Source organism: Monodon monoceros, unplaced genomic scaffold (assembly GCF_005190385.1).
Source record: "Monodon monoceros isolate NGI ecotype Baffin Bay Population unplaced genomic scaffold, NGI_Narwhal_1 Super_Scaffold_20, whole genome shotgun sequence".
In the NCBI taxonomy this organism is placed as follows: Eukaryota; Metazoa; Chordata; class Mammalia; order Artiodactyla; family Monodontidae; genus Monodon; species Monodon monoceros.
In genome coordinates this window covers 76,233,577-76,249,913 of record NW_021703777.1, presented here as the reverse complement: position 1 = coordinate 76,249,913, position 16,337 = coordinate 76,233,577, and the positions used below count along the sequence as shown (strand labels likewise).

Genomic DNA, 16,337 nt, shown 5'->3' with positions numbered 1-16,337 from the left:
AAACTTTCAAGAAAATTAAATTACCCATTAACTACAATCTGACTGTGAGTACTATTCTCATTTTGAAAAATGAGCACGAGTCGGGAACATGCCAAACTTCAACCTTTAAAACCCTATAAACTGCATTGAAAAAAAACAATAGCGTAGAAATTCAATAGGTAGAAATATATTGTTACAGAAAGCGTAAAGCTAAAAACAGATTCTGGAGTAAACTATATTTTACAGTTAATTTGCTGTCATACAATGTAGGATCTCAAAGAGCGTGAATGGCCACACTTGGCAGAGCAGGTCTGATGTTGCAAAGGTGATGATGATGGTGTGGGCACCAAGAGTAGGAACTGGGGGAGAATCTTTGCTGATCCATTTACTGGCTGTATGACTACTGGCAAGGTCCTTAATTCATCTAGACCTCCATTTCCTCATTTATGAAAAGACAGTACTATCTACCTTATATAGCATTGCTATAAAAAGTGAATAAAGAAATACATGTTGGGGGTCTGATACATCCAGACAGTTCCCTGATTTGAGGGTTCTAAATACAGAATTTGTCTTCAATGAGAATATATCCATTTTATTTACAGTGACTGAAAGTATTCACACCAATGATTCCATATTCAACTTTCAGATTGGAATTAATGGCAAATATTTACCACGACACTGAAATGGGTTATTTGTACAAATGCGTAGCAACAGAACCTGGCTCAAACTACCTTTTAAAACTACAAAGTGAAAGAGCAAAACAACAGTTTGATTCCTAAACAGCAAAATTAAAGAAGGGTTTGTTAACCCCAAATTCGCTGAAATCTCAAACCTATTTTTGGAAACACCAGATGCCAGGTTTCCATGCCAGGAATTTAAAAACTCGGTGCTTAGACATTTGTGGAAAACAGATGTGGCATTGTATGACATTGGCACAAGATTTCCAGGGAAACACCAGATGCAGAGTTTGGCCAGATATAGAACCAGAGAAACAGCAGGCCACCACCTCCATCCTGCTGCTTCTTTCTGCACCACACAAGCCAGAGCCCTATGAGGTCTATTTAAATTCTGTTAGAGTTTCATTCCCATGCCAGACACGAGGGAACGTTATGTTGGGGGAATGAGTCTCTTGCTATACCCCGACTTGAGAATGTTTAATCAAGTGAATGTAGTTAAAACCTCAATGCCACAATTATCATTAAATGGATACACAAACCCACCAAGCAAGACATCTGGTTGTAATAAATTCCCTAATATTAACATGATATTCAAAAACTCATCAGGAAAAGATGGGAGACTGGCTTTCAGGACAACATAACAAATGGAAACCAAAGTCAGTTATCTTAAATTCACCTCATATCTATCAGCAGAAATTCCGTTCAAGTAGCAGTACCATATATATAACACTACATACATATACCTGAGTGTATGTTCATATTTCATTACCTATCTAAAATTTTAAAAATACTGGCTTATATACTACACCCACATCATTTCAAGATAAATAAATGTATAAAATAATTATTTTTCAGAATACAGAAAGTCTATTAGCTTTGAACTGGAAAAAAACACACAATTTATCTCTATAAACAAAATTTCTATGTAACAAAACTTAACTGAAAAGGCTTCCCTGGTGGTGCAGTGGTTAAGAATCTGCCTGCCAATGTAAGGGACATGGGTTCAAGCCCTGGCCTGGGAAGATCCCACATGCCGCGGAGCAAGCCCGTGCGCCACAACTACTGAGCCTGAGCTCTAGAGCCAGCAAGCCACAGCTACTGAGCCCACACGCCACAACTACTGAAGCCTGCGCACCTAGAACCCGTGCTCTGCAACAAGAGAAGCCACCGCAATGAGAAGCCCACACACAGGAACGAAGATCCAACACAGCCAAAAATAAATAAATAAAAATTAACTGAAAAGTGAAAAATAAGCAACAGCTTAGAAAAACAGTTGCAGAAAACATGACACGAAGATAAATATCTATATTATATGAAGAGCTTAAAGAAACTGTCAGGAGTGACAATATAATTCCAGTAAATAAATAGGAAAAAATGAAAAGAGAATTCATAAAGAAGAAAATAATATTAAAAGAAAAATTTTTTTCAAATATAAACTCTCTAGTCATGAAGACAGCTGTCAATGACTATTAATTCAACCATTTCATTCTACAAATGTTTACTGAGTGTCAGCTACTTGCCTGGAACTCCTAAGGGCACAACAGTGAATAAAGTAAACTGTCACAGCCTTAATTTGGGAATATAAAAATAATAACACTTTTAAAGTTAAAATGAAACTGGTACCTATTCTCTGTTAGGTACCTATTCAGGTACCTAACAGCATTTAAAATATAAACAATTCTTTAGAAAAGGGTCATAGGAATTCTTGTCCAAAAAGCAAATCTAAAAGAAAGAAAAGGCTACCAACAGAAGGCTCTCAGAAATCTCATTTATTTATCACGATGTGTTACCCCCATCAGAAGGTAAGATCCTAAAGAGCAGGGACCTTGTGGGTTACCAGTGAGCCCCTAGTGCCTGGAGCAGCACCTAGGAATGAAGAGGTACCCAATAAACTTTTGTAAAACAGATGAATAAATAAACACAGTGAACTGTAATCAAACTCTATTACACAACTCATTTTATACAAAGTTGAAGTAACAATGTGGAAAAACTATCATAATTATAATATATTGCAGGCATATAAACATAAGCAGAAACAAGGAATAGAAGAAACGATGCAAAAATTAAACACATGGGGGGTGGGCTGAGAGACGGTGTAAGCATTTAAAGGGATAACATTTAATTTATATAATAGCACCACAGTGTTTTTCAACTGAGTAATTAGGTAAAGAATTTTCGTATCTATTTTTACTTTGCCATCTTCCTCTCTAACAAATGTTTCTACATATCTCTTCATAGTTCTTTTCTGCCTCTTATAGCCCATCTGGAAAAACAAAACCAAAAAACCCTAACATTACCTAAGGCATTTCTCCTACTCAGAAGCTACTTCAAGTTAGTTTCAACAATCTGCTAATAAATGAAAGGGAAACAAAGAGATTTAAAAAAAGTAAATCTTTGAACTGAGCAACTGAGAAAGTGAAAAGTCCATGTTAATTGCATAGAGTTTAGACCTGGCAGTGTACTGTTGAGAACGTGCAGATTGGCATCTTCCTTTCTGTTATCATGCCCCTTTTCTTAAAAAATAAAGAATTTCAAAAATAAGACCATAAATATGATAGTCTATTCTAATAGCTATTTTAACTTAGAAAATATAAGTTCTTCATTCAGTAGAAGGGATAGATCCAGAAAAAAATGGAAGAATTACTGCAAATATATCTGTACGGATGCTTGACATGGAATATTAAGGACACCTATTGGAAGTAAAGGAAAAGCACTAGAAAAGATAAACGATAATCCACAAAGTTAGAGTAAATTTCCAGACATACACACAGAGTTAAAGGAACTTATGGGAAATAACATTTTCAAATTGTTTTTCAAATACTTTCCTGTATGCTGATTTTGCAAATGGAGTTTTAATTTTTCCAATAGATCACACTCTGGTAACAAAAGTTTGTATGCAGAAAAAGGAATTAAGCAGTTATCATATACTTTATAAGCTGAAAAATTTTAATTTTATATAAAAATTGAGATTGTAGGAAAAAACCCCAAAACAGTAGCTATAGTTTAGAACCATACACAAGTTATTAGTAGTAGTTCTTCAAAACTATTTAAAAACTTATTACCACTAAAAAATGATTTTCTTAAAATTCCACTTAAACATTTGCACATTTCAAAGTGTTTGATCAGGAAAAAGACACACTTCCAAGTGAAAGTTAACCTCCAAAAGAGGTATAGCAACCCCAAGATTAGGGATGATGAACTAAAAGCAGCACTCAGTGCTGTCACAGGAGATCTTTACACATTTTCCATCTCCAGAAATATCTCGTTTCTTTAGCTGGATGCTTATCATTTTTCAAGAAGAAAAACCCGTAAAGCAGTGATTTACTGTGTGTGGTTTTTGCATCAGCAGTCACTGAGTCAACTGGGACGCTTTACAGGAATACAGATTCAAACCCCTGTCCCCAGAAATAAGTCAATGGGTCTGGAATGAGCCCAGATATCTGGAATTTTAACATGCAACTTAAATAATGGCCTTAGAGATAGTAATCCAACTCTCTTCTTCACATGATGCCATTCAAACTGGAAGAGATTAGCTTAATTATCTGAGCCAATCAGTAGCTGAGCAAGAATGAAAACCCAGAACAGCTACAGCCCAGTCCAATCTTCTTTGCTCTAAATAAGCTTCCAATCTTCCATTTTAATAACTCTTCAACACATTCTGTAGCAGCTACCCTTCCACCTCTATCCACTGTTTGTTTACTTCCTCTGGAGAAAGTTCCAAAGTAAACTAGTAAAACTATGTATAAATAGAGGCAAGAAAAATGAAAATAGTTCATATGTGAGGGGGATGTAGGTCAGTTTTATTTTTTATTTTATTTATACTGTAAGTTATGTGGGTGATAAAAATCACTATTTTAATTTTTTTTAAACTAAACTTTGATTCTTGGACTTAAATTAGATGTAATACAAATTAAGATACAGAGATTCAAATCTAACATCTCTTACATTTTTACGATTAGTTTTTTTTTCTATCATTTAAAAAAAGCATAAGATTACTTCATGTGTTGTGTGTATAAAGCTTTTAGAAGGGACATCTAACTATTTTACTATCTTTTAGTGCTTTTCCTAAAACACTAGATTAAAGCCCTCTGCATTCAGAAGGACTCCTTATTTAGCCTGTCACCCAAGTTCTTTCCACAGTCTGCTCAACCACGTAAGAAAACCCACGAGCAACTTTCCTCTGGAGAGAAAGACATATACCAGGATGTAAAAATAAATGAAACTGGAATGGTATGTCAGGGCCTAAACATGAAGGGCCTTCCTTAATTTATCCATCTGGTCTTGAGCCAACTAATTAATTCTGTAAGACTTGACTCAAGACCAAGTGCCTTAAGACCTGGCTCTATATAATACGATGCAATTCTTTTTTAAGACCACATATACAAACAATGGTGTGCACTTTTTAAAGGTGCACATATGGGCATGTTAAAGCATTGAAAACAGGCTTGAAATATACATTCATCAAAAATAGGTTTACTTCTCAAAAGATGTGGAGGGGTCCAGCATAAATGCTTTAATTTTTAAGGAGATAATATTGATTAGCTGTATAGGGAAGTGTTTCTAATTCCCAGACTTCACTAGATGCCCTTTTTGCCCTTCTCTGTAACTTCTGCACAAGTCTAATAAAGTACTGAGCTCACCATCCACCATAAATGCTGATTTGTCTGACTTTTCCTCCTGGAAGGTAAGACTGTGTTCCCCTCGGTAAACACATCATTTTTAGAGTGTCTGACATGGTATACAATGTTTACTGAATGCACACTCTGAACCTCCTAGGCAACTAAGTTATTCAAGGAAAGAATTCTTAGTCTACTTCTAAAAGGTCACAAGCCAGAAATTTTCTTTTCAACATACACTTTAAAAAGACACTTTGATATAGTGGCTAAGAAGCTAAGCTTAGAGTTATAAAGTTCTTGTTTTAAATTAAACTCTGCATGATGAACTGTATTATCCTTAAACAAGTTACTTAATTGTCATTCTCCTCATCTATAAAACATGGATAAGAATATCTTCCTCCTACATTTGTGGGGAAGATTAAAAGGGAATGTTTATAAATTAATTAGCACAGTACCTGGTACCCAACATATGGTGGTCATTATTATGCTCTTCAAGCTCAATTATTATTAAAGCAAGAATTTCTTATAATTTTTTGCTAACCAGAAAGTATTAATAAAACTTTAAAAACATATACTTTTAGAGGATAACATAAACCCAGACAATCTAGCTAATATAAATAATGAAACTAGTAATTGGAAGTCCACCAGGTCTGTGCAAGTAAAAAATAAATACCTCAATTAATTTGGCAGAGTAACTTCCATTCTGATACATGCAAATTTTGCATTTTTAACCTTATTCCAATTTTTTTTAAGTTTTAAGCATCTTCACAGACTGAAAATGTTCAATTCATACACATTATTAAGCTGTACATCACCACCCTTCTTGAGGAATATGCTAACTCTCCACGTTATTAATATGCCAACAGTGCTCAATGATGCCTTCCACAGTTAATTGGCTAAGAAATCTTATCCTTAAAAATGTAATTAATAAATCCACACTGAAGTTCAGAGGATGCCTTGGATAAAGATCTATAGTTAATGTTTTTGAAACTACTGTTTGTTTTGAGTTGCTATCTCTATCTTCTGTTATGAAAAATGTCAGCATTTATATTTCACTTTATCATAACCCATGATAATTTATCACAAAATAAGTTCATGTTAGATTGGATATCCAAAACACACTGCTTAATTCCACAAATAATGACTAACTAATACATTCTAGGCTGAAAGATTAAAAATTCATTCCTAAAAAGGGGTAAGAAAATAATTTTCTTATACATATTAAAAACCAGGTATGTTAGAGTCTACAGAATCAAATGAAATTAACAGAATTTGTTAAAACTAACATCAGTCTCCTCAAAACATTTAAATTCTCTACTGAGTCTTTTTGATGTTAACAGATTTAATATCCCAACAATCTATCTTATTTATATATGTGATATGTGTGTGTATGCATGTGTGTGAATGTGTGTATATCAATCACTTGTCTCTTGTCAATTATCTCCTCGGCAAGCAACGTATCTACTCCAAAAAAAACCCCAAATCCTGTAAACTGAAGAAAATATGTTACCTGTGCCTACTCTATAATTTTCTGTCACAAAACAAAAGAAATAACAACAGGTGCAAAACGAGGTCTATTCAACAATGGCTGTAATGGTTAATTGGTTCTTAATTATTCTCTCATGTAGTTTTGTAATGTTACTTCAGCTAAGAATACTTTTCAAAAATTAATTTTCATGATTCTATTTCCTCAGTTCCTTCAAAGGGTGATGTTCAGTCTCAAATTTGATGTAGACTACCTTCCTGATTCTGGTGGAACTGAGAAAATTCAACAGAGCAACTCTTTGTTATATTTAGTGGAGTACAGAAGGCAAAAGCAAAACTCTATCAGTAAAACATGAATAAGTCTAACAGAGCATTGTTGTTAATGTAGCTTTGTCATGTTTGTAATGTAAGGAACCACAATTTGCAATCACTGTAACATAGCTCACCTGTTCATTTTTGCAAAGCCACACACTGTTTCCACTTAACACAGTAAAAATTTTAGCTTTATAGCCTCTCAGTTCAAGATATCCACATTTCTCAGGTGCAACAGCTCCTTGAGACTGCGAGGAAAGGGCCTGTAACTTCAGTGCATTTAACAGGATGCTGATCCAGTCATTTCTCTCCTCTGAAAATAGACAAGAGAAAATACATATGCTTAGTAAGTTATAAACACATACAAATGTGGAAAGAGATTGACTTTCTCTGGAACAGATCATTTACAGATTCTTTCCCAGAACCACAATCTAAATGCTACTGTCAGCAGGGCAAATGGCCCAATTTTGTTAGGGAAAAGAAATAACACTTATTAGTCATTCCTTGGTATCCACAGGAGATTGGTCCCAGGACCCACAGCGGGTACCAAACTCTGCAGACGCTGAAGTCCCTTACAGTCAGTCAGCCCTCTGCATTCTCAGGTTCATCAACTGAGGGTTCCACCAACCAGGGATCAAAAATATCCTCAGATGTGGAAATCAAGGATATGGAGGGCTGACTGTACTCAGATGTCCTGTAACCAATATCACTGGCTTCAACTGGCAGCTAAATAGAAATGCAAGATCCTAGACCCCCCTCCAGACTTGATGAATCAGAATCTTCATTTTAAGAAGATCTCCAGATGATGTGTATCCATGTTAACGTCTAAGTAGCATTCTGTTAGATTATTCATGAGATTGGATTGTCTCTTTTAATATAAGAAAGTAATATGGCTACTGAACAGGTAACAGATTGTACCCAGCAATGCAGTTACTAAAATATCCAGAAAAGCTTACTTTCTAACAGGCACTTGGAATCTACTCAAGAGTGTGCTTGCCTTGATATTCACTCACCCATTCCATTCACTAACAATAGCATCTTCATCTGTTGAATTAAAACTTAGTTCTCTCACTCTTTCCACAAAGTGACCTTCAACTATGTACAACACATTGTGTTACAGGCATAGGAATGCGATCCAGTCCCCAAAGAGCAATCAAAGCTATAAGTCAAGTTTGATATGAACACATAATGGAACACAGAATACTACAAATGTCATGCAAGAGGTATCAAATAATGTATGAGTCAATTCAGGGGAGGTAAGTGATTTGCTGAAGGTCATATAGCACGTATTAAAATTAGGAGAATCAAATGTTTTAATTCTCAGACAATTGTCCTCGGCACTATGAGAAAAAAAAAAGGATATTTGTGCGAGCTTTTGAGGATGCGGAGCAATTTAAAAGACAAAACTGGAGTTTGGGAGGAGGATGAGCAAAACAGAATTCTAAGCAGAGGAAACACAAGACCAAAGGCAGAAACAACAAACATCTGCTCAGGGACTAATTTATGAATGAGCATATTTATAATTCTGAACTCACAAAGGAATAATGGGAAATAGGGCTGGAGATCCTACAGTGCCTAGGAGAGGAATTTGGTCTTTATTATGGAGGCAAAAGAAAACCATTTCAAAATTCTTGGCAAGAAAGGGACATGATTAAGATGACAGACCAAATTGGAAGCCTGGAGGTCAGGAATAAGGCAATAGAGACTTAAAGTATACAATGAAAAGGGAAACATATGGAGAGTCAAGATATTAAGGAGAGTAAAAAATAGCTGTGGTTCTGAATATGTTTGACACGTGTTCACCAAAAAATGAATTAATTACTCAGAATAAAAGGTAGCTGGGTATCATGAGTCGACCAAAGAAGGTAAAAGGTTGTATTAACAGAACCACCTGAGGTTTTTAGCTCCCTGGCATGAGCGTCCAGGCAGACTGATAGCAATATGTGAATGAAGGTAATCTATACAAGGGAAGACTCATGACAGTGGATAAATGTTTAATGTAAAAGGAGAAGAAATGGTATACACCTGAGGTATAACTGATTCTAGGAGGCTAGAAAATGGCCCAGCAAAAAACAAATGGAAAAGTGATTATTAAGGTAAAAAGGAAAAAAACAAAACAGGCTAAATTCCAGGTAGGAAACTTTTTTGAGAAGGAAAGAGTAAGTAGGACCCAAGCTTGGGAAATTGCCTAGTATCTCAGATCCTTCTAAGACAGGTCTGGTTAGAGGTGATGTCATTGTGGATTGAAATAAGTCTCCATATTAGACTTGCTTACATTCCAGCATGGATCCAGAGTTATTTTACAATACAAGTCTTAATTTTTAAAGAATCTTCATTCTTTCTCACCTTCAAAACTACTAAAACCAGCTAGTTGTGTCTTTAATGACCAAGGCCAAAGTATTTATTAAAAACTCATTCAACAATATTTTATTGCAGGTATTACATAATCCTCAATAACAGTGTTTGTTCCTATATACCAGGATGAAATATTTCTCAAGTTTCCCCAGCATTATTATAAAGTAAAAGACATGAAAATATTCAGGTAACTAAGCCTATGTCAATACACAGTAGCTACTCTACATTTTACATCTACACAGACTGCACTGTAATAATTTATTACATTTTCAGTAACAGCAAAAGACCTTCCACTCTACTTGGTGATTACTTGTGATCATTAAGTCCACACAAGATATTCCTGCCAAGTAAATGGTATATAGTGTTTTCTGTTTGTTTATGTTAATCCATATAAATCACTGACTTTGAAATGTAGGTCATAATTTAATGAACGGGGCCAAAGTGACTGTGGTTTCCAGACTACCATTAGCATATATCTCAGTTTGTCAGGAAATAATTTGAAACTGGCAACTCCATTAACTGTTGGACTTTAGTATATTATGGCTGTATCTCAACAAATGGTGCCCTTATAGCCTAGAAGAATTCTCTAGCTCCTGAGGGCCTCATTTACTAATAGGAAGTATACAGTCATGAAGAACAGAATTGAATAGTAACATTCAGTTTATATTTAATTACCCATACCAATGGAGATAAACAGTGATACAGACAATTCAAACACAATGAAAGAGATTACAAGTGTCATTGGTATTTGGCTTTGCAAAGTGTGCATACTTGAACATGGGGAACATGCTCTGACAAGTCACAATATTCCAAAACAAATAATGATTTCCCCTTGGGCAAAGGCAAAGCTGGATACTAAGCTGGCTTTTGCCTGCTTTTCACACCAAAATACTTTTATTCTTTCCAATAACAAGTGTTTATTGAGCATCTATTTTGATATTAGCACTGTGCTAAGCACTATTTCCTCTGAGAATATACTCTGATGTTGATATATCTTTGCTCAGAGTAGAGCATTCCAGGTTGGAAAAAGAAAAAAAGGAGTTAGCAATCCCCTCAAACCTCAAATTATTTCTTGAGGTTTTCAGGAATGCCAACTCAGAGTGTACAAATCAAAAAAAAGAGATTTAAAAAAAATGAACAGGAGAGACTTAACATCCTCTGGACTACTGGATTTAGCACTAGGCATATTCATTTGTAAAAAAGGATTGATTATATGAGGGGTTACTACACAAGTGCCATGTAAAACATTAATAAAAGAATCTAACAAAGTTTGGATGTACTCTTAACTTTTGATATAATATAATCTAACTAAAGATTCCTCAGTGTAACCCATGATCAATATTAGAAAAGGAATTATTACACACCAGTGTTGTTCTTGAAATTGATAATGATTCATTCATACAAATGTCTACTGAGTGCCTACTATGTTCTAAGCCCTATTCTGAATACCAGGAATGAAGCAGTGAGCAAGACAGATCATGGCCTTACTCTCCAGAAACTTACACTCTTGTGAAACGAGGAAGGCAATAAAATGTAGACATATATTACACTGAGACAAGTGCAATGGGATAAAATAAAGCACAGGTTGAGGGGCACAGAAAGTGCTATTTTATATAGGGTAATAGAAAAGGGCTCAGAAAGAAGGTGGTGGTTAAGCAAAAGCCTAAAGGAAGTGGAAGTGATGGAGCAAGTTAGGAGGAGGACTGGAGGAAGAGCCTTCCAGGATACAGAAAGCAGAAAGTGCCAAGGCCAAGGCAACAGCAGATTTGGCATGCTCATGGGACAAGAGACCCCTATAGCTGCAATGCAGTGAATGAGGTAGAGCACAGAAGGAAACAAGGACAGAGAGACCAGGGTCAGATCATGCATGGACTCTGGGAATCACAGTACTTTACTCTCAGTGAGCTGGAAACAATGACAGAGCGTCTGAAATAAACTGACAGGACCTGACTTTCTTGTTGAAGGATCACTCTGACAACCGTACTGAAAATACGCCTGCAGTCGATCAAGGGAGGTTGTGACAATCATCAAGATAGAAATGGTGGCTTGTAGGAGAGTGACGGCGGTGGAGGTGCTGACAATTGGTCAGAACCCCGACATATTTCCAAAATCAAACTGGTAAGATTTGCTGATGGCCTGGATGCGACCGAGGTAGGAAAAGATTCGATGATGACGCCAAAGTTTGTGGCCTATTAAATTATGATAGGCAATCAAAGTACACAACAGAGAGCTTTCAACTCCCCTGGCTCTTCCTCCAGATAGCAAATGTTCCATGCCTTGCTCCTTTTTTTTAAATAAATTTATTTATCTTTGGCTGTGTTGGGTCTTCCTTGCTGTGCGTGGGCTTTCTCTAGTTGGGGCGAGCAAGAGCTACTCTTCTGTTTTGTAGATAGGTTCATTTGTGCAATACTTTAAATTCCACATATAAGTGATATATGGTATTTGTCTTTCTCTTTCTGACTTACTTCACTTAGTATGATAATCTCTAGTTGCATTCATGTTGCTGCAAATGGCATTATTTTGTTCTTTTTTATGGCTGAGTAGTATTCCATTGTATATTTGTACCACATCTTTTTATGCATTCACTGGTTGATAGACATTTAGGTTGTTTCCATGTTTTGGCCACTGTGAATAGTGCTGCTATGAACATTGGGGTGCATGTAACTTTTTGAGTTATAGTTTTGTCCAGGTATATGCCCAGGAGTGGGATTGTTGGATCATACAGTAATTCTATTTTTACTTTCCTGAGAAAACTCCATACTGTTTTACATACTGTCTACACCAACTTACATTCCCACCAACAGTGTAGAAGGGTGCCCTTTTCTCCACACCCTCTCCAGCATTTGTTATCTATAGACTTTTTAATGATGGCCATTCTGACCAATGTGAGGTGTACCTCATTATAGTTTTGACTTGCATTTCTCTAATAATTAGTGACGTTGAACATCTTTTCATGTGCCTACTGGCCATCTGTATGTCTTCTTTGGAAAAATGTCTATTAAGGTCTTCTGCCCATTTTTTGAATGGGTTGTTTGTTTTTTGTTGTTGAGTTGTATCGGCTGTTTGTGTATTTTGGAGATTAAGCCTTTGTCGGTTGCATCATTTGCAAATATTTTCTCCCGTTTTGTAGGGTTTTTTTTTGGTTTGGTTTGGTTGGTTTCTTTGTTTGTTTTATGGTTTCCTTTGCCATGCCTGCAGGTTTGATTAGGTGCCATTTGCTTATTTTTGTTTTTATTTCTATTGCCTTGGGAGACTGACCTAAGAAAACATTGGTACAATTTATGTCAGAGAATGTTTTGCTTATGTTCTCTTCTAGGAGTTTTATGGTGTCATGCCTTATGTTTAAGTCTTTAAGCCATTTTGAGTTTATTTTTGGACCACTCAGAATTCGTAAGCCTTCTAACTATGAGAACTGCCCACTGAAAATGTGATATCACCTGTTTTTTAAAGTAACACAACACCTGTGTGACTACAGGTGCCAAGGGCATACAGACTAACTGAAGGATCATTAGCTGTTACAACCCTCTGAGCAATTCCAGCAATTCTGCTTGAGGACAAAAGGAATCAGATTAAATTTTCTAGTTGAGGAAGAGAATTTTAAAGATGTTATTATTTCAATAAAATTAACTTTCAAGTAAGAAAATAACAATATTTTCACAAGGAAATCCAGGGGAATTGAAGCCTTAGAAAATTTGTGGGGAAAAGATGCCAAATTGTAATCTTCTCTTAGCAACACCAGTGGGCAATGCAGCATTTTTGAAATCTTGACACTGGTTTCAAGGGAGACAAAGGGAGCTGTGTATTTAGGTCACTCAGATACTTTTCACCAAAAATGAAGAATTCATCTCTGTTACGATGTCAAACTACTGCCCCCTTCTGCTCTAAACTTTGATTTTGCTTCTTGATTAGATTGAAGCAAAGTTTAATTAGGCTTAAAGTTCATTAAGTCAAGTTTTTCATAAGCCACTATGGTTGATTTCTCAGTGTCCACCAAATAAAAAATAATCAACCATTTGTATACATAGAAGGAGGAATAAAAAAAAAACTTAATAAAATACATATAGTATCTTGTTGAAGGTTCCATACCAAATATATAGACACATGTGCCATTTACATATATATACATATACACATACATACACACACACATACACCCTTATACACTTATCTTTAAAAATGTGAGCTGTTACTATGTAAAAATGACTTTCAATGAAAACAGCATATTCATTAATTCTATGTTGACAGTCTCAGTTTTCACTGAAGCAGTATTTTCATGGTTTCAAAAATTAAACACCTAATATTTATTTAACAAACAATAATTCATACTAAGGTTCATAAAGGTTTTTTTTTGTTTAATAGATCTTTATTGGAGTATAATTGCTTCACAATACTGTGTTAGTTTCTGTTGTACACCAAAGTGAATCAGCCATATGCATACATATGTCCCCGTATCTCCTCCCACTTGAGCCTCCCTCTTATCCTCCCTATCCCACCCCTCTAGGTCACCGCAAAGCACTGACCCGACCTCCCTGTGCTATGCTTCTGCTTCCCACCAGCCAACTATTTTACATTCAGTAGTGTATATATGTTGATGCTACTCTCACTTCGCCCCAGCTTCGCCCTCCCACCCCATGTCATCAAGTCCATTCTCTATGTCTACCTCTTTATTCCTTCCCTGCAACTAGGTTCATCAGTACCATTTTTTTTTTCATAGATTCCATATATATGTGTTAGCATATGGTATTTGTTTTTCTCTTTCTGACTTATTTCACTCTGTATGACAGACTCTAGGTACTTCCACCTCACTACAAATAACTCAATTTCATTTCTTTTTATGGCTGAGTAATATTCCATTGTATATATGTGCCACATCTTCTTTATCCATTCATCTGTCAGTGGACATTTAGGTTGCTTCCACATCCTGGCTATTGTAAATAGTGCTGCAATGAACACTGTGGTATGTGTCTCTTTTTGAATCATGGTTTTCTCAGGGCATATGCCTAGTAGTGGGATTACTGGGTCATATGGTAGTTCTATTTTTAAGGAAACTCCATACTGTTTTCCATGGTGGTTGCATCAATTTACATTTCCACCAACAGTGCAGGGGGGTTTCCTTTCCAACACATCCTTTCTAGTATTTATTGTTTCTAGATTTTCTGATGATGGCCATTCTCACCAGCATGAGGTGATACCTCATTGTAGTTTTGATTTGCATTTCTCTAATAATTAGTGATGTTGAGCATCTTTTCATGTGCCTCTTGGCCATCTGTATGTCTTCCTTGGTGAAATGTCTTTAAGTCTTCTGCCCATTTTTTAACTGGATTGTTTGTTCTTTTGCTATTGAGCTCCATGAGCTATTTGTATATTTTGGAGATTAATCCTTTGTCTGTTGATTCTTTTGCAAATAGTTTCTCGAATTCTGAGGGTTGTCTTTTTGTCTCGTTTATGGTTTCTTTGCTGTGCAAAAGCTTTTAAGTTTAATTAGGTCCCATTTGTTTATTTTTGTTTTTATTTCCATTTCTCTAGGAGGTGGGTAAAAAAAGATCTTGCTGTGGTTTATGTCAAAGAGTGTTTTTCCTATGTTTTCCTCTAAGACTTTTATAGTGTCTGGTCTTATATTTAGGTCTTTAATACACTTGGAGTTTATTTTTGTGTATGGTGTTAGGTAGTGTTCTAATTTCATTCTTTTCCACGTAGCTGTCCAGTTTTCCCAGCACCACTTATTGAAGAGACTGTCTTTTCTCCACTGTATGTTCTATCCTCCTTTGTTGTAAATTTGGTGCCAATATGTGCGTGGGTTTATCTCTGGGCAGTCTATCCTGTACCATTGATCTATATTTCTGTTTTTGTGCCAGTACCATACTGTCTGGATTACTGTAGCTTTGAGGTGCAGTTTGAAGTTGGGGAGCCTGATTCCTCCAACTCCATTTTTCTTTTTCAGGATTGCTTTGGTTATTCGGGGTCTTTTGTGTTTCCATACGAATTGCAAAATTTTTTGTTCTAATTCTGTGAAGAATGCCATTGGTAGTTTGACAGGGATTGTATTGAATCTGTAGATCGCTTTGGGTAGTATAGTCATTTTCACAATATTGATTCTTCCAATCCAAGAACATGGTATATTTCTTCATCTGTTTATGTCATCTTTGATTTCTTTCATCAGTATTTTATAATTTTCTGAGTACAAGACTTTTGTCTCCTTAGGGAGGTTTATTCCTAGGTATTTTTTTCTTTTTGTTGCAGTGGTAAACAGGAGTGTGTCCTTGATTTCTCTTTCTGATTTTTCATTGTTGGTGTAGAGGAATGACAGAGATTTCTGTGCATTAATTTTATATCCTGCAACCTTACCAAATTCATTGATTAGTTCGAGTAGTTTTCTGGTGGCATCTTTAGGATTTTCTATGTATAGTATCATGTCATCTGCAAACAGTGACAGTTTTCTTTTCCAATTTGTATTCCTTTTATTTCTTTTTCTTCTCTGATTGTCGTGGCTAGGACTTCCAAAACTATGTTGAATAAGAGTGGCAAGAGTGGGCATCCTTGTCCTTTTCCTGATCTTAGTGGAAATGTTTTCAGTTTTTCACCACTGTGTATGTTGCTTGCTGTGGGTTTGTCATATATGGTCTTTATTATGTGAAGGTAGGTTCCCTCTATGCCCATTTTCTGGAGAGTTTTCATCCATCATAAATGGGTACTGAATTTTGTCAGAAGCTTTTTCTGCATCTATTGAGATGATCATATGGTATTTATTCCTTAATTTGTTAATGTGGTGTATCACAATGTTTGATTTGCGTATATTGAAGAATGCTTGCATCCCTGGGATAAATCCCACTTGATCATGGTGTATGATCCTTTTAATGTACTGTTGGATTCTGTTTGCTAGTATTTTGTTCAGGATTTTTGCATCTATGTTCAT

The 16,337-nt window shown here is 35.8% G+C and overlaps 1 protein-coding gene across 5 annotated transcripts in view; it reads right to left on the bottom strand.

The window, feature by feature from the left end:
- ARAP2 (ArfGAP with RhoGAP domain, ankyrin repeat and PH domain 2) overlaps window positions 1–16,337 on the bottom strand; it is a 194,879-nt gene that overhangs the window by 115,472 nt on the left and 63,070 nt on the right. For all 5 annotated transcript variants that reach the window (XM_029234845.1, XM_029234842.1, XM_029234846.1 and 2 more), the window contains one exon: window positions 7,204–7,382. In XM_029234845.1, the coding sequence (XP_029090678.1) occupies window positions 7,204–7,382 (179 nt within the window). The remainder of the gene's footprint in view (window positions 1–7,203; window positions 7,383–16,337) is intronic.